This window comes from Bombyx mori, chromosome 23 (genome assembly GCF_030269925.1).
Source record: "Bombyx mori chromosome 23, ASM3026992v2".
Classification (NCBI taxonomy): Eukaryota; Metazoa; Arthropoda; class Insecta; order Lepidoptera; family Bombycidae; genus Bombyx; species Bombyx mori.
In genome coordinates, this window is record NC_085129.1 from 18,111,322 (window position 1) to 18,135,954 (window position 24,633).

At 40.3% G+C, this 24,633-nt stretch overlaps 3 protein-coding genes and 1 long non-coding RNA gene across 7 annotated transcripts; 1 reads left to right on the forward strand and 3 right to left on the reverse strand.

Annotated features, from left to right (window-relative positions):
• Positions 1 to 1,770: 1,770 nt before the first annotated feature.
• Positions 1,771 to 9,882, reverse strand: LOC101740334 (glucose-1-phosphatase). Its single transcript, XM_062675490.1, has 3 exons — positions 9,825 to 9,882; positions 7,200 to 7,316; positions 1,771 to 2,831 (listed from the first exon to the last, which is right to left on the reverse strand). The coding sequence occupies exons 1-3, from the start codon at positions 9,880 to 9,882 to the stop codon at positions 1,771 to 1,773; spliced, it is 1,236 nt and encodes a 411-aa protein (XP_062531474.1).
• On the reverse strand, positions 9,656 to 18,293 carry LOC105842285 (probable RNA-directed DNA polymerase from transposon BS). Of its 4 annotated transcripts, none has more exons than XR_002431265.3 (4): positions 18,151 to 18,293; positions 17,174 to 17,300; positions 16,716 to 16,808; positions 9,656 to 16,571 (listed from the first exon to the last, which is right to left on the reverse strand). It is a non-coding gene; the product is annotated as a probable RNA-directed DNA polymerase from transposon BS (long non-coding RNA). The 4 variants fall into 4 exon arrangements; XR_002431264.3 differs by having other exon boundaries at positions 17,174 to 17,305; positions 18,151 to 18,291; XR_001139983.4 differs by having other exon boundaries at positions 17,174 to 17,397; positions 18,151 to 18,289.
• Positions 18,294 to 18,375: 82 nt separating this feature from the next.
• On the reverse strand, positions 18,376 to 20,092 carry LOC134201167 (glucose-1-phosphatase-like). The gene is made up of 2 exons (XM_062675491.1): positions 18,958 to 20,092; positions 18,376 to 18,383 (listed from the first exon to the last, which is right to left on the reverse strand). Exons 1-2 carry the CDS (start codon positions 20,090 to 20,092, stop codon positions 18,376 to 18,378), a joined length of 1,143 nt encoding a protein of 380 aa, XP_062531475.1.
• A 728-nt stretch (positions 20,093 to 20,820) lies between these two features.
• LOC119630351 (uncharacterized) lies at positions 20,821 to 22,587 on the forward strand. Its single transcript, XM_038019435.2, has 2 exons — positions 20,821 to 20,935; positions 21,368 to 22,587. The coding sequence occupies exons 1-2, from the start codon at positions 20,915 to 20,917 to the stop codon at positions 22,409 to 22,411; spliced, it is 1,065 nt and encodes a 354-aa protein (XP_037875363.1). The 5' UTR covers positions 20,821 to 20,914; the 3' UTR covers positions 22,412 to 22,587.
• The last annotated feature ends 2,046 nt before the right edge of the window (positions 22,588 to 24,633 follow it).

Genomic DNA, 24,633 nt, shown 5'->3' on the forward strand with positions numbered 1-24,633 from the left:
CTATAGTATAATCTTTAATTCTTTCCTATACTATAGTATAGGAAAGAATCTACTAAACGAAGAAGAAAGAAATTATGCTACTAAACGAAATCGTCATTTCCCACATGATAAGAAGCACAGTGTGTGTACTCGTATCGATCAAATTATGCTGGTGCTTAAATCCAGTTAGTAATTAACTATTTTTGCCGTTGAAATACCTACTTAACAAAATAAATGTTATATTCGCAAACATTTAAATTTGCATAAAATTGCTTATAGGCAGTCTTGTGAGTCCGCGTGCCTATTTCTACCACGAAGCAATAATATGTGCCGGTTTGAAGAGCGGGATGCCACTTATGATATATAAAAATTTGTTAGACCTTATGAAGGTGGTCGCATTTGCATTGTCTATAAAAAAAAATCTCTTCACGACTACGCACGAATAAAGTACCGTATATTATATTATGTACATACTATCGGTATTATACTTTTATTGTATGCATATGTAATATATATATGACGAGGGGTTTGGTCCAGAGGAAATTTTAAAAGCAGTTACGTCAGCATTGCAAACAATAAAACACAGCCAGAAACACACTAAACAATTTATTTTACAAGACACCAGAGGGTTCTCAAAGTAATAGTTTTATAATCACAATTATAATAAAACAATAGGTAGGTACTCACAAGATATAATACACCAGCTCACCACGTCTTCACCGCCCGGCGCTCGAACAAAAAGTGTTTTAACATTCGTCTATCGTAGTTTCGTGCGCCAGCGAAATTAAACACTAAAAGATGGCGTTGGGCGGGAAAACGTCAACGCACTATTTAAATTGCTACTTCTTTAAATGATTAATTTTAATTACAAAAATAATTCGTAAACTAATTAAACATTTCGAAAGTAATTATGAACAATTCAATTAATTTTTAAATCTTAATCAAAGTTGAAACATCCGGTCTACAAATGGCGACGAATGTTTCGACTGTTAAACAACTCATAATAATTTCATCAATTACTTTTAGGTTTTATTCTAACGCAAAACACATTCGAAAAATCATAATACTAATTAATAACTAAAAACAACCAATTTATTCGACACAATGATTGATTTCATAATCAGAACAATTACATTTGTTTTATCATGGACTTGCGTCGACATATATATATAGTAATAAACCCGCTTAAAAAGTAATGTATTCAGTTGCGTGTCGGAGCTGCTTTTTTATTTATCGCTATTGTTAACTATAAAAACCCTACATTGTCTTCAAATACGATCGGCACCTTACATTCAATATTAACTAAGCCTATTGACGTCAAATACGAGTTTTATCGCTCTCAATTTGTTAGTAGAGTGAACTAAGTTATGAACCGGCCAGTATTTTCATATTAATTTTTAAAAACTCAGTATCTCAGATACTTTCCAAAGACTCACGATTAAGCATAAATACGAGTATGCGAAACTAGTAACATCTCTAGCAGTAATCTAAGCTCAGTGTGCTTAGTGCGATTTTTTTAACGTTCTCGATAGCGTAAAAGTTATATTATATTTGTATGGAGTTGGAACGTTCGCCTACGTTTGCCGCTAAGGGCACTGTCTCAACTGCATACGTTGGGTTACTTTTACGCTATCGAGAACGTTAAAAAACTCACACTAAGCACACGGGTCACTATATTCTATAAATTTCCGAAAGTTTCGAATATACTGCAGTACAGCAGAAACAATATGGATAATTCACTTAAAATAATGTGTTTATTTTGTTTTATACACATACATTAATTATGAAAATTTAATACTTATTTATTAATTTCATGAAATCATCCCACGGACATAAACCATTTTTATCGATCGCGCAATCTTTGATCCCCAGTGTAACTCGTAATGGCGGGTTTTGAAAGTTGATTTTAACACCATTTCTTAATTGATCCCAAGACAGATAAACGTATTCTACTTTCAAATAATAATCACCGGCCACGTCCTTCCATTTTTGAAATATAATCTTCCCGCCTACGGGGTACGGCTCGTACTGCTTAGGTATCACAAACGGATTGAAACCTAAAGCGTTGGTTATTAAGTTCAAATTCACATCGTGGCCCACGATCAATGCAAATTTAATATTTTCATTTGTGAATATAGATCTTAAATATCTGATCGTAGGTCGGGCAGTATCCTTGACAGCTGAGGGAATATTAAACCGTATTTGTTCATCCATAGCTGTTATTTTAGTTAGAACTTTCCATTGCTCGGGACTAGTGATTTCTCCCCACGCAACTTCTTCCAGTGGACGTCCTTCGTAGTAACTCATTATGAAATTATCAACTACTTCATTTCCTATTGTCAAAGGTCCGTTCAGCTCCAGTTCCTCGCCAGCGTGATAAAGTATAATATTCTTATCGTGGACCAAATCGCAGAATCCTTCTCTTTCGCATTTTTTAGAGTGTTTTAAGTCGATAATCTTGTCTAATTCTTCGTAGGCATCTGTTAGTTTATATTTGGCGAGCATTTCCTCGATTTCTTCGACAACTTTTCGTTTGTAGGACTCGGTAGTGTTATGAATATAATAATTAAAGGTGAGGTCATTTTTTTTAAAATCCTTTTCATACTTCACGTTTATATTACAGTCAGGGAATGCGGCATCGACAAACGCCTTCGCAGTAGCTATGGTTCGTTTCGTATTATTCGCATAAACCAAAACAGTTTCTTTGTCGGGACATGTTCCGGGTAAGAGTTGATTCTCTATCACCCATTTCGTTAGATATTCGCCCATGTAGCCTTCCAATAAAGCTCCTTTTTCCGTCAACAGGCCCGGCTCTTTGGACCATTTCGGAAATATTTTGTTCGTGTATTCATCTATGCGGTTTGAAAATGAAACCCTTATGTTGTGACGACTAAAAATTAATACTTGCTCGAGGTGTAGACAGCCAACGCCGGATAATAATAAAAAATAAAAAGTTACCGCCAACATTTCGTTCACAGTGCGCGTTGAATTAAAAAAAAAAACTTGCCTATGCTTTGACATTTGCCAAACGTGTCAACAGAGTCACGTTACAAACACAACTGGATTGAATATTTTTACATATAAGGAGATAAAACTCGTTTAATCAAAATCAGTACGAATTAATTTCCTATTTGTTCTGAGCGTCGCATCATGAAATCACAACAAAGTTTTTTTATACATTTTTTTGTTCAAGTTTTATCGATAATTTGAAGGGGTTTTGCTGTAGTTTGCGTGAACGTTACATTTATTATTTTAATAAGTGCTTAGTTCTTTTTAAAAGAGATCTTTTGATACTTTTTAATGTTTTAAAAAAGACTGATAAACTGGACAGAGTAGTTAGTCAATTGAAACGTTACTTACATTTTTCAGGCCTTAGCGTGCGTTTTTCAGAGGATGCATTTTTTTTTTACTTTATCTTCCTGTACGGGGTCGAGACTTGGTGTCTCAGGAAAAAGGAACGCAAAAAGATTGAGGCGTTTGAAATGTATTGCTGGAGAAAGCTGCTACGCATTCCTTGAACAGCTATGAGAACCAATGTCTCCATCCTCGAAGAGTTGAAGGTCACCAAGCGCCTGCTGACTATGTGCCAGGAAAGGATCCGGAGTTTCTTTGGGCACATAATGCGATCCTCATTGCACAGCCTGGAGAAACTCACAATTCTCGGACAGATGGAGGGGAAGCGCGCTAGAGGAAGAGCGCCAGCTAGATGGGTTGACCAACTCAAGGAGGTGACTGGAGGCCAGATATGGGGAGCGGTACATATGGCGCAGAACCGAACCGAGTGGAGAAGATTGACATACAGTCACGATCCTCAGCATTGAGGGAACGACCAAAAAGAAGAAGAAGAAGAAGGTTTAATATAATCTTAAGTTCAAGGCTGTGCGGCCGCCACCCTTGTCTCCTTGCCGCCATCTTGAAAAAAGAGGCGCACATGAACATGGTTTTCGCGGTGTATTTTGTAAATTAGCAATCCTACAAAAAACTATAAGACATTACCTAGTCAGGTCATAAATTCTGTCACATGTTTAATGTAAAATAATTGAAACAAGTTTATTCATTATGTAACCATTAATATACCAAAATGAATTTAACAAAACATAGATTCTTATGACACTAAAGTTTATTCAAAATGACCTCCGTGATTTTGAATACAGGCCTTCAATCTGCGCGGCCAGTCGTCTATCGCAGCACGAACGAGGTCCATGTCAATATCGGCGGCTGCCTTAATCAAGGATGTCTTGAGTGACTCCAAATTGGGATGAGGCTTTGAGCACGCCTTTTCCTCCAAGTGTTGCCATATCTTGTAATCTAACGGATTCAAATCTGGACTGGAGGAGGGCCAGTCTTCGTGCCGGATGAAGTCGATTTCACGCGCCGCCAGCCAGTCTTGTGTGCTCTTCGCTCTATGAGCTGGCGCCGAATCTTGTTGGAATACCCAGTGCCTGTTATTGAACATGGTATGAGAAACAGGTTCCACAAGGTTCGTCAGGACTGTATTTTGATACACAACTGCATTCGTTTTTACACCTTTCTCACAAAAATGTACCTCTGTTAAGCCCCAATAAGAAACTCCCAACCATACCATGAGCGAGGATGGAAAATGACCTCGTTGGACACGCGGAATGCGGTTGCTCGCTTCTTCACTACTGTGTGCGTACACCTTATCATTTTGTTTGTTGTAGCTCTCTTCTACGGTAAAAATTTTTTCATCCGAAAAAAGAATTTCCCGATATTTTTTTCCCGCGTACCGCTTCAACAAAGCGCGGCATCTCTTCTGTCTCAGGTCCATTAGACGAGCATTCAAACGATGTCCTGTTTTTCTTCGATATGCCCGAAGCCCTAAGTCTTCATTTAACACCCTTTTCACCGTGGTCCTGCTTAACCCCATCTGAAGGGCCAACAGTTTCTGCTTACGTTTGGGATTTCTTTGAATTCGCGCCTTCACAGCTTTTATCACTGCTGGAGTCCTAACAGACCGAGGGTGACCACTTCTTGACCTGTCATCTACACTAGAGTCTTCATTGTATCGTTTGATGGTGCGATAAACGAATCTTTTGGTTATATTCAAATTTTTCAGTATGTTAAAAATTTGAATTGGCGCGTAACCGCAACGATGCAACGCAATAACTGCAACACGGTCTTCTTTAAGCGTCCACTCCATATTTAAAAATGAGTAAAATTCTAAAAGTATACATTTTTATTTTCATGAACAATTCGAAATTCGAATTCAATAAACTTTTTTGTGGCCAGCATTCTAAAAGAAAAGTTTTTACTGTGTGACAATACTTATGACCTGACTAGGTATTTGTAGCAAATTAAATTGTCTACAACTTTATTTCCAATACGTTTAATCGTAAAATGAAAAATAGCTATAAACAAAAATAGGTAAATGAAAATTCTTGAAAGTTTTCTTTGAGTCATGTCATGACTATTTTCTGGTCATTTTACAATAAGATGATATCAGAGCAATCGTATAGAAGGTTTTTTAACGAATAATCTCTGCTACGAGTTTGTTTAATTTCATTAATATATCTGGGTTTTACAGCGCTCCGAACTTGACCGTGTTCTTAAATACTCATAAGAATATGCTAAAAACGACTACATTTACGGCTTAATCTCAATACCGCAATCTGTGCAATCTGAAACTGCGATGCTGCGATACTGCGATAGATTGTATGGGTGCTAGCGACATCTTGTATCGGATGCCCCTAAACTTATATGTTGTTAAAGTTAAGGCATTTAATTTTTGTATCACTAAACACAGAAAATAAAAAAATAAGAAATCATACAAGTCTTTATTTGTTATAGTGAAATTGATTAAATTTTATCAATTTGTGGTTTCTGAAAATTTGCAAAATCCTTGAATAAAAATAAAATATAGGATAGGTAATGTGTTACTGCCATCCACAGGAGCAACGAGAAACTAACCGAAGCGAAGCCATCTAGTGGCCGACGCCCGTAAACATTTTTGTTGAGTGCTTGAGTTGCTTATCTATAACTAATTTATGTGTATTATCTATGTCCGTGACCACGAAAACTGTAAAGTGCCCGAAATTAAACAATAAGCGAAATAAGAAATGACAATATGTAAAAAAAAAACAGCCGCACAGAGTCGCGCGAGCGAGAACCGTGACCCCGTTTAAGACAGCCTCATGCCTCAACGCAATTATCGAACACCAGATGAACAATGCAGTGGTAGAACAAAAAAATAAATTTTATCCTATCTGTAGAATGTTGTTTCGGTGAGTTCCTGCACCGGATCACAGCCGAGCCGACGGCAGAGTGCCACCATTGTGGTTGCGACTTGGACACGGCAGAGCATACGCTCGTCGCCTGCCCCGCATGGGAGGGGTGGCGCCGTGTCCTCGTCGCAAAAATAGGAACCGACTTGTCGTTGCCGAGTGTTGTGGCATCGATGCTCGGCGGTGACGAGTCGTGTAAGGCGATGCTTGACTTCTGCGAATGCACCATCTCGCAGAAGGAGGCGGCGGGGCGCGTGAGAGATGCACAATCCCGCCGCCGTCGAGCGGGGGCCAGGGAGGCAGATCTCGCCCAAGCCCTGGCCCTCTAAGTGTTTCGGGTCCCCCTCACATGTCGGTCTGGGGACCGGCGAGGGGGGCATAAGAAGACGACGTGCAAGCTGCTCTGCACGCGTTTTACGCAAGAGCATCCGGGTGATGGAAGGCTGGCTATTCTCGAACCACGCTGGTTCTGGTCCAGCGGGGTATTCCGTAGGATAGCTCACTCTAACCGGCGCCATCTAAGCGGGCTTCGGATAGCCTGCCGACCGAGAGGGCTGATGTAATTACTTTTGGCGCCATCTTTGATTATACCGCACGCAACAGTGGCGTCCCCTTCTCTGTCGCTTTACGACGGATACTTGCACTAATGCAGTCTGCTCTTTATCCCTACTCGACATAGTGAGCACGCAAAAGTAAGGAGGTCAGTTTCCATTAATCCCTAATGATTTCGCAGTACATTACTGCTTATTTACACACATCTCTTTGATCTTACCGATCGGCTTTTGCGAGCCTTGGACCTTAATACTATACAGAATACTAAGTTAATAACTAAGGTGGGGTAACATTTGCGGACGAATGACCTGGAAGTGAGTCTTTAGATCCGCTTCCAGCAGTTAAGTCCTAATACGGTCAGAGATCAATGCCAGGCAAAAACGCAGTGGCATATAATCAGGTACAGTGAGGCTACGATCAAGTGACCTATCATGATCGGGAAGCCTATCTTGAAGAAGTTCATGAAGGTGAACTTATATCCGTGCTGCTCAGCCACGCCGGCGCACACCACGTTGGCGCTCGCGCCTATCAAGGTACCGTTACCTGGTAACGAGGGCCTGGTTAGGTCTGTACAGCTTCAATTTTTTTTATTACTTAATTGGGTGGACGAGCTCACCGCCCACCTGGTGTTAAGCGGTTACTGGAGCCCATAGACATCTACAACGCAAATGCGCCACCCACATTGAGACTTAAGTTCTAAGGTCTCAGTATAGTTACAACGGCTGCCCCACCCTTCAAACCGAAACGCATCACTGCTTCACGGCAGAAATAGGTAGGGCGGTGGTACCTACCCGTGCGGACTCACAATAGGTCCTACCACCAGTTCCCCCTCACATGTCGGTCTGGGGACCGGCTATCCTCGAAGGCTGGCTATCCTCGACCCACGCTGGTTCTGGCCCAGCGGGGTATTTCGTAGGGTAACCCACTCTAACTGGCGCCATCTAGGCGGGGTTCGGACAGTCTGCCGACCGAGAGGGCTGGTGGTCGTGGCACCGACAACCGCCAGTCCGGCGTCCCGAGGGGGAGGGTGATGGAAGAGATGTGCTCCGCACTAAACGCTTCGCTTTCCCCCCTTTGCCTTTTCATGAGTTCTGTCTCTCGCGAGGTTTAGACGTCGGTTGTTGAGCGACAGGAGGTTTTAGTCAGTTTGACTCTGACATACCCCACCCGCCATCCCGAGAGAAGGGCGGAAGTCCGGCGATTTCCTCCTGACCAAAAAAAGAAAACCTGTAGAATGTATGGAAATATGTTTGTTACTCTTTCACGGAAAAAACTACTAAATCAGTTTTGATGAAGCTTTACAATAACATAGCTTACACATCAGACTCACACATAGGCTATACTTTATACAGATATAGTGTGAATTACCCAAAATATAACGATAAGTGTCAAGTAAGAAGGAAAAAATCTGTTATCTGCGAGTTATTTTTGGCGTGCGCCGCAAAAACCGTTGGAGTTAGACGTAAATTATGTAAAATCAAAATGTTTATCACAAATAGTACTACAAAAAAGCCCGTAACAGCATATACCTATATTTTATTTGTATGCCATTATCGCCAAAATAGTGAACCATAATTACGTACAATAAAATTGATAATTTATTTGTGACGCGCATTATTTGGTGGTAACAAATTTTTATCAAATCGTTTTATCAAAATAAAAAAATATATATAAAACAATTAAAAAATTAATACTTTTATCGCATCTGTTATTTAAAGTAGATAAACTTTGACTTTTACACTAGATCATTTGGACAAATATTTGAATAGTTAAGATTATATAAAAAATTGAGTGCGTGATATAACAGTGCGGTCCGGCAGCGGGCGCGTGGGACCGGCGTGCGGGTGGGGTGGGGGAAGAGGTCGCGCGGGCAGGCGCGCACGTAATATTATACATTTAATATTAATGATAAATGCGCAACTCTATTTTTTTTAATACGCTTTTATTAGCTTCAGACACGTATGTATGTAACGGATTTTTTTAACATAATTTTGACCCCCTTCAAAACGTCGGATTAACTCTAAATTTGGTATACTTAATAAGGACCGATGATAATTCAACATTAAAAAAAAATTGAAAAAAATTCTTAAGAGAATTGAAATTCAACTAAAAAATGAAGAATAAAATTAATAGCTTAAAAAACTAACAAATGCATGGTATCACTAGTTATAAATATTTTATGAACAGATATGAGTAGAAGGGTTATTTTAATAATATCCTGAAAAGCACCCCACACTTTTTTACAATAAAATCATTTTTTCTTACACTATTTTTAATTCAAATTTATTTTCTATTTTTTGGTTGTATTTTCTATAAAAGCGTATTTTGTTAGTTTTTTTAAACTATTATTTATTTTTCATTTATTTCTTATATGAAGAACATATTTCTTTTAGGAAAATAAACAGGATTATGGAAGTAAATTGCTAAAACCAAATTTTAGAAATATTTTATTTTGCGATTGGCGGCTTTGTAGTTTTCAAACGTTCTAATTTTTTAAATCGTTTTTGGTATGTATGATCTAGATCTTCTAGGTCATAGATCACACACTTAATAAGGTGCGCAACTCTCATTTTTATTTTTGCTTTAGTTGGGTCCCCACCCAGCAGGTGACGCTTTTTTTTTTTTTTTTTTTATAACAACGAGAGGCAAACGAGCATATGCGGTCGAATATTAAATTCCCCTGACCACCAGGTGAAAAAAACTTATCGCTTAGAATCGCTGAAATTCCCTGTAGCACTTATGCAATATTACAACCTGTTTGATTGTGTTCAGCATTGTATTATGTAAAATCAAAATTATGTTTGATTGTGTTCAGCATTCTAATCAAAAAGACCTTTCATGCAGAGAGATTTTTTTTTTTTTTTTTAATAAAAGCCTGTATATTTCGGTAAGCTATTTATTTTCCTTTTATGATATACAATTTACTGTTTAAAGTAAATATATAACATACAATTGTATAAAATTTCGAACAAAAATAAGTCCTTTTATAACGTTAAATCGCCAAAGTGATTTAAGTTCAAAAAACATCTCAAAAAAGTAATGACGACTTACAAATACTCATAAATATTAATAGTTGATATTTAACGACGCTCATAGAAATCTTACACATGATTATAATAGTTTGTTTTATCTCGTGTAATTTTTTTTCTATTCTGACGTTTCTGACCCTTTAGCTTTTGTGATAATCGATTAATATTATCGATGTAACAAACACGAGATTTAAAAAAAATCATCTTACAATTAATTAAACTGATTAAAAAACCATTAGTTTGCATTAAGTCTGCCATAGCCGGTCCCAAGCCCGGATGAGAAAAGAGGAGGGTTGAGTAGAGATGGACATTCCTACCGTAAAACGTCAATGCCGAGCACTGGGCGGCGGGAAATAACCCAGCCCCCGGATCCAACCAGTGACCCGGAGCGGGACCAGTTGCCGTGAAGGACTAAATCCCTTCGAAATACTGATGCGGAAGGACGTGGGAACCCACCACAATTACATCCCAAGAGAGTCATGGACAGAGAAACATTTGAAAGTGATCTGTCGGGTGATCCGGTTGACGCCCGGCGCCTTTCGGTACCCGGGCCGGATGGTGTGAAGTATGCTACCGAAGCTTCCAAAGAGGCGAGCCTTCAGGCCTCTGCAGAAAGACATGTTACTACAACAACTTTACTTACTTACAAAATTAATTAAAAATATCCTGGACTGAAATTTGCTAGGCAACCCATATACAATATATTTTTTGATATATTAAATTACATAAAAAATGTGTTTGATCCATTAACCAGCTCGGTGAAGGTCGTTGTATATCGGATCCTATACTATTAGGACTTGCAGCCTATAAGCGACGTCATTTCTTAACTGATAATTTAAAAGAGAATAGGGTGGTAAAATCGAAACAACTACTGAAGCGGTACGCAAAGGGAGGTCATAGAAAAAAAAAAATTTTCCCTCTCACAACTGGAGTCCCGCAAGGCTCTGTCCTCTCACCCCTCCTATTTAGCTTATTCGTTAACGATATTCCCCGGTCGCCACCGACCCATTTAGCTTTATTCGCCGACGACACGACTGTTTACTATTCCAGTAGAAACAAGTCCCTAATCGCGAAGAAGCTTCAGAGCGCAGCCCTAGCCCTAGGACAGTGGTTCCGAAAATGGCGCATAGACATCAACCCAGCGAAAAGTACTGCGGTGCTATTTCAGAGGGAAAGCTCCACACGGATTTCCTCCCGTATTAGGAGGAGGAATCTCACACCCCCGATTACTCTCTTTAGACAACCCATACCCTGGGCCAGGAAGGTCAAGTACCTGGGCGTTACCCTGGATGCATCGATGACATTCCGCCCACATATAAAATCAGTCCGTGACCGTGCCGCGTTTATTCTCGGTAGACTCTACCCCATGATCTGTAAGCGGAGTAAAATGTCCCTTCGGAACAAGGTGACACTTTACAAAACTTGCATAAGGCCCGTCATGACTTACGCGAGTGTGGTGTTCGCTCACGCGGCCCGCACACACTTAGACACCCTACAATCTCTACAATCCCGCTTTTGCAGGTTAGCCGTCGGAGCTCCGTGGTTCGTGAGGAACGTTGACCTACACGACGACCTGGGCCTCGAATCTATCCAGAAATACATGAAGTCAGCGTCGGAACGGTACTTCGATAAGGCTATGCGTCATGATAATCGCCTTTTTTTTTATTCCTACCTATGCTGATAGCCTTGAGAGGCTATTTCAGCGTACCCTAGCTTGTGTAGGTGAGCTCGCGGGGCTCAAACCGGAGAATTGCTAACACCGCCCTAGCAAGAGCAGTGCTTCGCAGAATCTACCACCGGATCGGAAGCGCGACCCACTGAGAAGATCCGGCGAGAAACTCAGTGGGCTGTGTCTGTGGGTTAATTCGCTCGTCGAGCCCTTCGTCGCAAGCGACGGGTTCGGCGAGGACGGTGACCGGTGCTTGTATTGCCTAAAAGCACCGTTAATGGATCAGGAGGATCCGTGATGACGTGCTTTGGGCGACGTCGACGGTTTACCAAACGGTCTACAGGATCGGGTATGTAGTTTCCGGCGGCCACGACAAGAGGATTCTCATGTCGTGCCGCCTTCTCAAAGTGGCGCAGCGATGCCGACTGTAGATACTTACTGACGGGGTCGAGCTCCAGGTCATCGTGGAGGTCCACGTTCCTCTGGAACCATGGTGCTCCGACGGCTATCCTGCAGAATCGGGATTGTATAACCTGAAGGGGTTTCAAGTTGGTGCGGGCCGCGTGAGCGAACACTACGCTTGCATACGTCATGACGGGGCGTATGCAAGTTTTGTAGAGGGTTACCTTGTTACGGAGGGACAGTTTGCTTCGTCTACAAAGCATTGGGTAGAGTCGTCCTAGTATAAACGCGGCGCGATCGCGTACCGTTTTTACGTGGGGACGGAATGTCATCCCTCTGTCGAGGGTGACGCCTAGGTATTTGACCTTCGGGGCCCACGGTATGGGCTGGTCAAAGAGAGTGATGGGGCTAACGGCGGAGGTGTTTACGCGCCTATTGGGGAGTGGGGTGCTCGAAGTGGTATTCGGAGGGCGACCCCTTTTGAATAGCACCGCTGTGCTTTTCGTGGGGTTAATGTCTATTCGCCACTTCCGGAACCACTGTCCCATGGTGGTTACTGCGGTCTGGAGTCGCCGATGAAGCAACGACATCTTCCTACACGAGTAGTAGATAGCCGTGTCATCGGCGAAGAGCGCTAGATGGGTCTCCGGAGACCGGGGTATATCGTTGATATACAAACTAAATAGTAACGGGGAGAGTGCGGAGCCTTGCGGGACTCCGGCAGTCAGATGACGGGGACGAGAACGAGTTCCCTCTACTCGATATCGAAACGAACGGTTCGACAAGAAGTCTCGTATGATGAGCACGAGTCTGTCTGGCACTCCCATGTTGTACAGTTTGTAGATCAAACCGTTGTGCCAGACTTTGTCGAACGCCTTCGCTACATCGAAGAAGAGGGCGCCGGTCGGGATTTGTTTACGCCTATTTAGCCCTATTAAGATGTGCACCGTGAGGCGGTGCACTTGTTGTACGCACGAGTGTTTGGCGCGGAATCCAAACTGCTCGTCTATTAGAATTTTATTCGCGGTAACGAAGTCCCAGAGGCGTTTCCGAAGGAGTCGTTCGTAAATTTTGCCTATCGCTGGGAGGAGACTAATCGGACGGTAACTAGCGGTTTCATTATTCGGTTTGCCCGGCTTGTGTATACCGATAACGTCCGCTTCTTTCCACACCGCCGGAAAGATGCAGTGCGTCATAGCGGCATTTAAGATGGTAGCCAACATTGTTATCAGTTGGACTGGTAAGAGTTTTAACGCGCGGTTGCGGATGCCGTCGGAGCCGGGTGCCTTCTTAGGTTGAAGGTTATCTATTACTTTTCTAACTTCGTCAGAGGTAATGGGGGGTAACGCGTCCGAGGGTGGCAGGGAAGCTCTGCGCTCGACCTCCCTGTCGACTGCCTCGGAGTGTTCGGGGTCCGCGTATTGAGTGCTGGTGGTGCACTGCTCTTGCAGTGCATCGGCCAGCAACTCTGCCTTGTCATCGTCATCGAAAGCCGGTGGTTGTCCTGAAGGGCGTACGAGAGGAGGCATAGTAGCGGTAGTTTCGGACTTGAGAGTCCTTGCTAGTCGCCAGTATGCTTGATGAGAGGGCGCGAGTCCTTCTAAGTAACTATCCCAATTCTCATTTCGGGCGTCGCTTAGGCGAGATTTTACATCCCGCTGTAGACGACGCATCCGAATCCGGTTTGAGTGCGTGGGAAGTTGATCGTAGGCCCGGATTGCCGCGTTTCTAACTCTTAGGAGGTTCCTAAGTTCGGGGGACAGTCTGATGCGGTGAAAGCTATCCTCCACATCGACTTCTTTTGAGGATCTTATGATCGCGGAAGAGATGTGATCCGTGATGATGTTTATGGATTCGACTGTGTCCTCGGGGGATGGAGTTGAATCCGGGCCGCAGGGGAGGATTGGTGGAGCGGCATCGGCTAAGCATTTGCCCAGCTTCTTCCAGTCCACCATGGTCCTCGTAGCTGTGACTGGGTTGTGGGGGCGACCGAGCTGCATAACGACAGGTCGGTGGTCTGAGTCGAGCTCTGACATTGCTTCGATGGAACGTAAGCGCAGAGTAATCGCCTTATCGTTGCCTCCGCTGACTACTCCCCGAATCCTGATCACGCAGGAGCCAGTCACCGTCAACGCCCTAGACACGTCCTTACGGATCCATCAGATCCAATAACTTTTGCATTAGACGCCTTCAGCTCTGACACTAGGAGCAGGCTTAGGGACCTCGGTAACCGTACTCGTCGAACTCGACAAAGAGTTCGCCGTGCAACCTAACCCATGAATCAGCTCGCTGAGTTTCTCGCCGGATCTTCTCAGCGGGTCGCGATTCCGATCCGGTAGTAGACTCATTCGCGAAGCAGCTACTCTTGAGCTGTTAGGTCTCCTTCGGAGGCGCTCGGGTAGCTGTTAGCAAATCCCACCCCTCCTGGCTGAGCCTTTGCTCGCCCTGGCAGGTTTCACCTGTCCTGGTGAAACTGGAAAGGCCTCCGGGCCACAAGTAATCATTCAATCATAAAAAAAAAACTGTTTACGGATGAGAAAATTTTTACAATTGAGCAACATTTTAACACTTCCCAATTAGTCGACAGAGTGCAACGTGGGCACTATCCGACTTCAGTTATGGTTTGGTGGGGTATTAGCTATGAAGGAGTGACTGAGCCATACTTTTGTGAACAAGGTATCAAAACATCGGCACAAGTGTATCAAGATACCATTCTTGAGAAGGTAGTGAAGCCCCTTAACAACACCATGTTCAATAATCAAGAATGGTCCTTCCAGCAAGACTCGGCGCCAGGTCATAAAGCTCGGTCTACGCAGTCTTGGTTGAAAACGAACGTTTCGGACTTCATCAGAGCTGGAGACTGGCCGTCGTCTAGTCCCGATCTTAAGCCGCTGGATTATGATTTATGGTCAGTTTTAGAGAGTACGCCTTGCTCTAAACGCCATGATAATTTGGAATCCCTAAAACAATCCGTACGATTGGCAGTGAAAAATTTTCCCATGGAAAGAGTGCGTGCTTCTATTGATAACTGGCCTCAACGTTTAAAAGACTGTATTGCAGCCAATGGAGACCACTTCGAATAAGCTTTATATACTTTAAAATTTTTTATATTTATGTATTAAACTAACACACTGTAAAAGTAATAAATGTTATTTGCAATAGACATTTTTGTTTTCCTTTGTCTCAGTATTTACTTATGGCAAGACTAGGTATACTCAGACCCAGTGGCAGATTTGCAGTCTCGGCTGCCCTAGGCCCCAAGCCATCAGCCGCCTCTTTCTCAGCGTCCACCACAAGACTACACATAATGAAATTATTGTCAACTTTTTAGATTTAGAAATTTAGGAAAAAAAAATAGTTTTATGCGGCATAGATTGATTGCACCATGCAGTGCAGTCCGCCGCCGCCGCATACGTTACATATCTAAGCTTTTTTGACAAGATTTGGGCCGCCCCTAAATCTGTCCGCCCTAGGCCCGGGCCTATCGGGCCTTAGGGTAAATCCGCCTCTGCTCAGACCTTAGAACTTATATCTCAAGGTGGGTGGCGCATTTAAGTTGTAGATATCTATGGTCTTCAGTTACCACTTAACACCAGGTCGGCTGCGACCTAGTCCACCCATCTAAGAAATAAATAAAAAATCCTGCTTATGGTTAGGTGATTACCAATGCTCATGGAGTTCAGCAGTGCCATAGGCGTCGCTGTCTACCGCTTAGGTTTTAATAAATTATTAATACACTTAGTCACGCAAGTAAAGTATACTGATTTCAAGGAATTAAAATGTCATAACTGTAATCATCTCTGGGCATTTCCATTTCTATCAGCTCATACATAAAACAATGCGACGTAACATACATACTATTTCGTGGTTAATCTGAATAATTGCAAATAATACTTTTCAAGACCGTTGGCTTTTGATCCACCATCAATTAAAATCAACTTCCCGTAGAATTTACAAAGGGTTGTTTACAATATTGTATATCAACATTTTCATATATTATTGCCTAACTTACTAACTAAAATATCTATTGAAATCTTATTGTATAACAATAAGAACTAAAAAACCTATTTAAAAAAATTTGGTTTAAATTATTTAGATCTCATGGACTATTTCAATTATTAATTTATAATTTTAAACATATTTAAAAAAAATAAGTTCCCTTGCGAGTTCAAATTCCTCACTGAATCAGTTTCTATTTTGAAAAGGAGAAACAAAGTACCTTAAGTGAGTAACTTATATTAAAAAACTACGACCATGAAAAATTGAGTATTAATGTAATCATACAAATTAATTAATTTGTGACATAAACACCTTCTGGTCCAAATATTGTGCATCAATCTTGATTATCATTTTTCAGACATTTTATGTGCTCCATAAAATTTTCCCATCAAATTTTGACATTATCAATCCTTTGAAAGTAAATATTTTATATTAATTTACATTGCGTAGAAGAATGAACATGCTTGCAGGCCACTTGGTGTAACATGGCAGTCATCCCCCATCCCCCATCATCAATCTTTATAAAAAGATTTATGGGTTCAGGTAATTTATCTATTTTTTTAATAAAAGCTTTAGTCCTTGAAAGCTTTTTTACAATTTTAATTTCATTTCTTTGTTTTCTACATTTATCCTTTAATTCTTTCACTGGTTTCATTAATTTCAAAAAAATCCAATTATAATTTGTGCTCTTCTTAAAGGCTGAAAAGAAAAGTCAAATATTGAAAACCAAATATACTATGTAGATAAATTATCCCAATACTGTTTTTGACATACATGAATAATTTTGTGTTCAGTAACAAAGTCATTTGTTGAAAAAGACAGATATTGGATATTGGTACCAACCTCTGTTTAATACACTTTAAAATTTTTCCATATTACTCGATTCCACTCACCAACTGCAGCCTATAAATTTCAATGGGAGTTGCATGGTTTGGCCTGAAATATTTACAAGCAAAAAAATAATAATTTTGGTAGAATAATAATTATTTTTTCATTCTATACATTACATTTATTTATATTTCAATTACATCTACACTAATCTATTTACTTACACTGTATAACTTATAACAAACTTCTTAAATTCTCATATACTAAATTAATAACAATTATTTAAAAAAAAGGAATTAAATAAAAAGCTATAGGATATTAACTAACATACCCTTTATTTAATTTTTAAATTTATCTATATTGATAGTATTGACTAATTATTAAATATTGAAATATCTTAATTAACAGAAAATAATGACAAATATACAGTTTTACTATATAAATAAAAGGTATAATATATTATAATGATTTACCAAGGAATAATGTTGGAACTGAATTTTAGTAAATATATTTGATGATAGTTTATGGCACTTCTCAAAATGTCTGTTGTAAAGCCGAATGTTATTTATTATACATGTATTTTTGTGTCTTCCTGAGAGTCTGCGCTGAGAACAGATTTCCATTTATTGAATCTCTCAATTTGTTCTACTGACATACTTTGTGGATTCGGAAATGTATGGAAGGGACTTTCAAATACCTAAAATTAAGATGACATAAGTTTTTAGTACCTAGCAAGTCTTTTTTTTTCTTAAATGGGTGGACGAGCTCACAGCCCACCTGGTGTTAAGTGGTTACTGGAGCCCATAGACATCTACAACGTAAATGCGGAACCCACCTTGAGATATATGTTTTGAAGTCTCAAGTATAGTTACAACGGCTGCCCAACCCTTCAAACCGAAACGCATTACTGCTTGACGGCAGAAATAGGCAGAGTGGTGGTACCCACCCGCGCGGACTTACAAGAGGTCCTACCACCAGTAATTATGCAAATTATAATTTTGCGGGTTTCATTTTTATTACACGATGTTATTCCTTCACCGTGGAAGTCAATCGTGAACATTGATTAAGTACGTATTTCATAAGAAAAATTGGTACCCGCCTGCAGGATTGGAACACCGTTACATGGCTCAATACGAATGCACGACGTCTTATCCTTTAGGCCACGACGACTATAAGTATTTTAGTGATCATTTGAAAAACTAATTCACGTACCACTTGATAATAAGCAGATACTCTGCGTGGCAAAACATAAATGCCGCCACCCACTTGCGACAACTATGTGAGGTATGATAGAACGAGTTATAATTCTAACGACTGTCTCGATCGAATCTGAACATAATATGATAGCTTGGCAGCAGGAATAGGGCCACTAGTTGGTGCTAGTACATACAAATGAATTAATAGTATTTCTGTTAGCAAATGATATAGCGGGAAAACACTGCAAGCTCACCGTTATCGAGGCATACATGTACATACGAACTTAACATGAAGAAAGAAATAAATTTTGGAGATAGGTTAAATTCAAGGAAAATTCAAGAAATAGTTTTTCACTGCCAAATCGTCTTTTATTTTCACAAACATTGCTCTAAATTGATATTATGATATAACATAGCTCTTAAAGCCAGGTCAAATCAAAAACGATAAAAAAAATGAAAACATTACGCCATTTTAAAAACTACAAAGCTGCCAATCGAAAAAATTATATTTGTAAAATTTGGTTTTAATAGCAATTTATTGCCATGATACTGTTTATTTTCCTAAAAGAAATATTATTTGGTATATTATGTAACAAAAGTTATGACGGTATTAAAAATAAAAATTGTTGATATTAAGGTTTGTGTTTGTAACAAATTGTTTTTTGTTTCCAAAATAGTTCCAACTTCTACCAATGCTAATATTACTAATATTTTTTATTGAGTCAAAACCATAGAGTTACTATACTTATTAACTCCATGGTCAAAACATAATCAAACTCATATCTGAGTTATCTATGATGAGTTTATTAGGTAATTAGTACCAAAAAGTTTAAAAATTGACCCGGAGTAAGATGACGCTAGTTGAATGTATTTCGCCTTTGAATGAGAACTTCACCCCTGCTATATACTTTGAATTTCCGAACGTTTCGAATATACTGCATAACAGAAGAAACAATATGCATAATTTACTTAAAATTATGTTTATTTTGTTTTATACACATACAAATTAATTATGAAAATTTAATACTTATTTATTAATTTTATAAAATCATCCCACGGACATAAACCATTTTTATCGATCGCGCAGTCTTTGATTCCCAGTGTAACTCGTAATGGCGGATTTTGAATGTTAATTTTATCGCCATCTCTTATTTGATTCCAAGACAGATAAACGTATTCTACTTTCAAATAATAATCACCGGCCGCGTCTTTCCATTTTTGAAATATAATTTTCCCGCCTACGGGGTACGGCTCGTACTGCTCAGGTAACACAAACGGATTAAAACCTAAAGCGTCGGTTATTAAGTTCAAATTAGTGTCGTGGCCCACGAGCAAAGCAAGTTTAATATTTTCATTTGTGAATATAGACCTCATATATCTGATCGTAGGTCGGGCAGTATCCTTGACAGATGAGGGAATATTAAACCGTATTTTTTGATCCATAGCCGTTATTTTAGTTAGAACTTTCCATTGCTCGGGACTAGTGACTTCTCCCCACGCAACTTCTTCCAGCGGACGTCCTTCGTAGTAACTCATTATAAAATTATCAAGTACTTCATTTCCTATTGTCAGAGGTCCGTTCAACTCCAGTTCCTCGCCAGCGTGATAAATTACAATATTCTTATCGTGGACCAAATCGCAGAATCCTTCAGTTTCGCATATTTTAGAGGTTTTTATGTCGATAATCTTGTCTAATTCTTCGTAGGCATCTGTTAGATTATATTTGGCGAGCATTTCCTCGATTTCTTCGAGTACTTTTCTTTTATAGGAGTCGGTGGAGTTACGAATAGCATAATTAAAGGTGACGTCATATTTTTCAAAATCCTTTTTATACTTCACGTTTATATTACAGTCAGGGAATGCGGCATCGACAAACGCCTTCGCAGTAGCTATGGTTCGTCTCTTGTTATTCGCATAAATCAAAACGGTTTCTTTGTCGGGGCACGTTCCGGGTAAGAGTTGATTCTCTCTCATCCATTTCGTTAGATATTCGCTCATATATCCTTCTAATAAGACTCCTTTTTCTGTCAGCAGGGCCGGCTCTTGGGACCATTTCGGAAATATTTTGTTCGTGTATTCCTCTATGTCTTTTGTTATTGGAGCCCTTAGGTTGTGACGACTAAAAATTAAGACTTGCTCGACGCGCAGACAGCCAACGCCGGATATTAATAAAAAATAAAAAGTTACTGCGATCATATCGTTCACAGTGCGCGTTGAATTAAAAAAAAACTTATGCCTGTGCTTTGACATTTGCCAAACGTATCAACGGAGCCACGTTACAAACACAACTGGATTGAATATTTTTACATTTATGTAGATAATACTCGTCTCATCAAAATCAGTACGAATTACTTTCGTATTTGTTCGGAGGGTCGCGTGATGAAATCACAACAATGTTTTTTTAACATTTTTTTGTTCAGTTTTTTTTTGCTTTTTTACAATTGTTTAAAATTTTGAACAATAATAAGTCCTTTATACTACACTACTAATTACATTACATCTGTTGGACAGTTAAATTTGAGGGGACTGGGTTCTGTAGGTGAGGGGTTATTTAAAAACAATTATATTATTATTGCAAACACTTTGTATACTATTACACCATTACAATATTTTATTTTATAAAACCCTAAGGTGTTGCTCTGTCTGTGTCTAGATCATAGATTATACACTTAAGTCTAGATGAGAAGTCTTTGTCATCACTCAAGACAATTATCTGTTTTAAACATTTAAATAAGCATTCCAATATTTGTAATCTGTTCCTTCACATTTGACAAGTATTGCCTGCCACTACTTTCATATTCAAACTCCAATAAAATCGACACTGATTTAACTTTACATAATCAAATCATTCGATCTCACAGGCATAAGAATGGAGACATATTTTTCATTTATCATTCATACGGAACATAAACATGTCCGCTTTCCTACAACAAAAATTCCTATTACAAAAATAGCAGACAACTTGAATTGAATTTAATAAATTTGTTTCATAATGATAATAGTTCTTGCCTATAGTTCATGGTGACGGGTCACAACCTTGTAAGAAAACATTACATCTGTAATCACTAACTTTGCTTCGTCGTACATTTAATGAATTTTGTATTTTAAAATAGCATTATAGATAATATTGGGGCGTGAATCGAAACACAGCAGAACGTGTATTCAAGGCTTTAGTAGTCATTAGGTTTAATAACATATAATAAAAAAAACAGATTTCTACATATACTGGGTGTCAGGAGACCGCTTCCAAAGACGAAGATAGACGATAGTACTAATGACACCTTTGATTCTGGGACGGAAAAAGATCGACCCTGATTTTTTAAAAATATATTTTAAAACTTTTTATTAGCATTATTTACGCTCCATCTATACTAAATATATAAATCTACAGTGGTTTTTACGGATTTTTTTTTATTGCCCTTGTAGGCAGAAGAGCTTAAGAAACTCACGATAATGAACACTTGTTTCCAGCATCACCCGAGACGGCTTTACACATGGACATCTCCTGGCGACCGCTGCCGTAACCAGATTGATTATATACTGATTAGTAGTCGCTGGAGATCATCAATAACCAACGTGAAAACCTTCCCGGGAGCTGATTGTGGATCCGACCATAGTTTGTTGGTTGCTAAGTTTGCCCTGCGCCTCAAAGCAATAAAGAAAAAGTGCCTCAAGCCTATGTGTACGTTAACGCCCGCAGAACAAAAGCAGTTCCAATGTGCACTTGACGCAGCGATTGTTCAAACATCTCCATTAGCAAACGCGGACTCGGACGAACAGTGGAGACACCTTAAGGACCAGATCAATGAGACATTCGAAATTATTAGCAACAAGCACCCTCTTACACCCTGCCCTAAACAGATCTGGATGTCAGATAAGACCTTGAAACTCATACAGGATAGGAAGGAGCTTAGAGGCCGTGGGTTATCAGATCCAGCAGACAGAGTAAAGTACTCGGAGCTTTCTAGAATGATCCAAAGACAATGTCGGCACGATAAAAACAACTTTGTTGAGCGCATCTGTGAAGAAGTAGAGGAGCATGCGTTCAGATCGAAAAGCTCGGACCTCTTCAAGAAGTTAAAACTGCTGACAAAACAGTTCAAACCTAGATCATGGCTGATAGAATATGAAGATGGTACGCCTTTGCAAGACTTAGAGGCAGTGACGAAGAGATGGCGCAATTACTGCGAGAATCTTTATAGAAACTCACATGAATGCAACTCACCACAAGATACAACAAATTGGTGCGAGTTAACGCTAGAACCACCCATCCTTGAATCAGAGATCTCGGCTGCTATAGACGCGCTTAAATACAGGAAAGCCCCTGGTCCAGATCGTGTTACATCGGAAATAATAAAAGCCCTGGGTCCTAAAGCCGTAAAAGTCCTACACAGAATTTGCGACAACATCTGGCGAACTGGAAGATGGCCTCAGACTGGACTAAGTCGATCATATTACCTCTTCACAAAAAGGGATCCACTTCTAAGTGCGATAATTATAGAACCCTTGCACTGATATCACATGCCAGCAAAGTGATGTTACATATCATCAATAACAGGATTCGATACTATCTGAACTGGCAAATACCACAGGAACAGGCGGGTTTTGTAAAGGGCAAAGGTACCCGTGAGCAAATTCTAAATATTCGCCAATTGATCGAAAAGGCCTACGAGTTCAACACACCCACCATCTTTTGCTTTATCGACTACAGTAAAGCCTTTGACTGTGTTGTGTGGTCGGACCTATGGAAGGTACTTAGTGAACTGGGAGTACCTCTACACCTCATTGCCCTCATCCGCTCTCTATACCTGGACAATCAAGGAATGGTAAAGGTCGAGAACTGCACATCAGCGCTTTTTGGTTTCGGTAAAGGGGTAAGACAGGGATGTATCCTGTCCCCTATTCTCTTTAACGCCTATGGAGAGTACATAATCAGGCGGGCATGTGAAGGTTGGGAGGGTGGAGTCACAATAGGTGGCACTAAAGTAACCAACCTCCGCTACGCAGATGACACCACACTCCTTGCTGCAAGTGAAATCGAGATGGTGAACCTCCTTGCTCGGATTGAGAACATCAGTTTGCTGTTGGGTCTAAAAGTCAATCACAGCAAAACCAAAGTGATGATTGTAGATCGAACCAACAGCCTTGAACTAACGGGAACGCTGAACCTTGACATCGTGAGCGACTTCGTCTACCTAGGGTCTAACATTAATAACACGGGATCATGCGAAAAAGAGATAAGGAGACGTATAGGGATGGCCAAAAATGCAATGTCCCAGCTGCATAAGATATGGGACGCGAAAAACTAAAACCAAATTGGTGAGTTCGCTAGTTTTCTCCATATTCAGTTATGGCGCGGAGACCTGGACAATGAAGAAGGCCGACAGAGACCGAATAGACGCTTTTGAAATGTGGTGTTGGAGAAAAATGCTACAGATTCCATGGACTGCCTTTCGCACCAACGTGTCTATTCTGAGAGAGCTTCATATCAAAGCCAGACTGTCCACTATATGCCTTCGTAGGGTGCTGGAATTCTTCGGACATATTGCTCGTAAAGAGGGTCACAATCTTGAGCAGCTGATGGTGACAGGAAAGGTAGATGGCAAACGTCCCAGAGGACGCAGTCCCACGAGATGGTCGGACCAAGTACGATCTTCTCTGAGCATCAATTTCCATAATGACCTTCATGAAGCAAAGGATCGCGGCAGATGGAGGGAAGTCGTGTGGGAGAGGCTGATGCAGCGGGGAAGTCTCGAACCTCAGTAATGAGGAAAACGACGCGAGGAGGGGAGGAGGCAGAAGAGCACACGGCCCACCTGATGGTGAGTGGTTACCGTCGCCCATGGACTTCAGCAATGCCAGGGGCAGAGCCAAGCCGCTGTCTACATTCCGTTATAACTACTGAACCAGGCATCCGATTGACTTGAAACTTGGTATCCATGAATATACATATACTTAATGGATAGGCTAATATTTATATGAAAGTTGGACTCCCTAATAATAATGATAATAAATAATAATGTTAATTTTATAATTATTAATAATGAATGAATGTATAACACTACTAGCCGGACTTGAAGTCGTCGTGGCCTAAAGGATAAGACGTCCGGTGCATTCGTATCGAGCGATGTACCGGTGTTCGAATCCCAGGCGGGTACCAATTTTGCTAATGAAATACGTACTCAACAAATGTTCACGATTGACTTCCACGGTGAAGGAATAACATCGTGTAATAAAAATCAAACCGGCAAAATTATAATTTGCATAATTACTGGTGGTAGGACCTCTTGTGAGTCCGCCCGGATAGGTACCACCACCCTGCCTATTTCTGCCGTGAAGCAGTAATGCGTTTCGGTTTTAAGGGTGGGGCAGCCGTTGTAACTATACTGAGACCTTAAAACTTATATCTCAAGGTGGGTGGCGCATTTACGTTGTAGACATCTACATGTCCCACAGACATTCTATGGGCTCCAGTAACCACTTAACACCAGCTGGGCTGTGAGCTCGTCCACCCATCTAAACAATAAATAAATAAAATACTTAAAGGCGGCACAGTTTCACTCAACAACTGCAACCATTTCGACGGGAGCTGTACGATTTTAGCCTGAAATATTTACAAACAAAATATTTTTTGTATAATAATTATTAAATATATTCATTCTATAATTACATCTACACTAATCTATTCACTTACACTGTATATATAACTTATAACAAGCTTCAACTTAAATCCTCAT

What these genes read in the sequence shown, in the direction of transcription:
- LOC101740334 (XM_062675490.1), bottom strand. Translation starts at nt 9,882, where the DNA reads ATGTGTAAGATTTCTATGAGCGTCGTTAAATATCAACTATTAATATTT. An exon ending in ATTAATATTTATGAGTATTT is followed by an intron (nt 7,317 to 9,824) that starts GTAAGTCGTCAT and finishes CCTCGTTACCAG; the next exon opens with GTAACGGTACCTTGATAGGC. An exon ending in AGGCTTCCCGATCATGATAG is followed by an intron (nt 2,832 to 7,199) that starts GTCACTTGATCG and finishes CAAACCGCATAG; the next exon opens with ATGAATACACGAACAAAATA.
- LOC134201167 (XM_062675491.1), bottom strand. Translation starts at nt 20,092, where the DNA reads ATGATCGCAGTAACTTTTTATTTTTTATTAATATCCGGCGTTGGCTGT.
- LOC119630351 (XM_038019435.2), top strand. Translation starts at nt 20,915, where the DNA reads ATGGTGACGGGTCACAACCTT. An exon ending in TGGTGACGGGTCACAACCTT is followed by an intron (nt 20,936 to 21,367) that starts GTAAGAAAACAT and finishes ACTTGTTTCCAG; the next exon opens with CATCACCCGAGACGGCTTTA.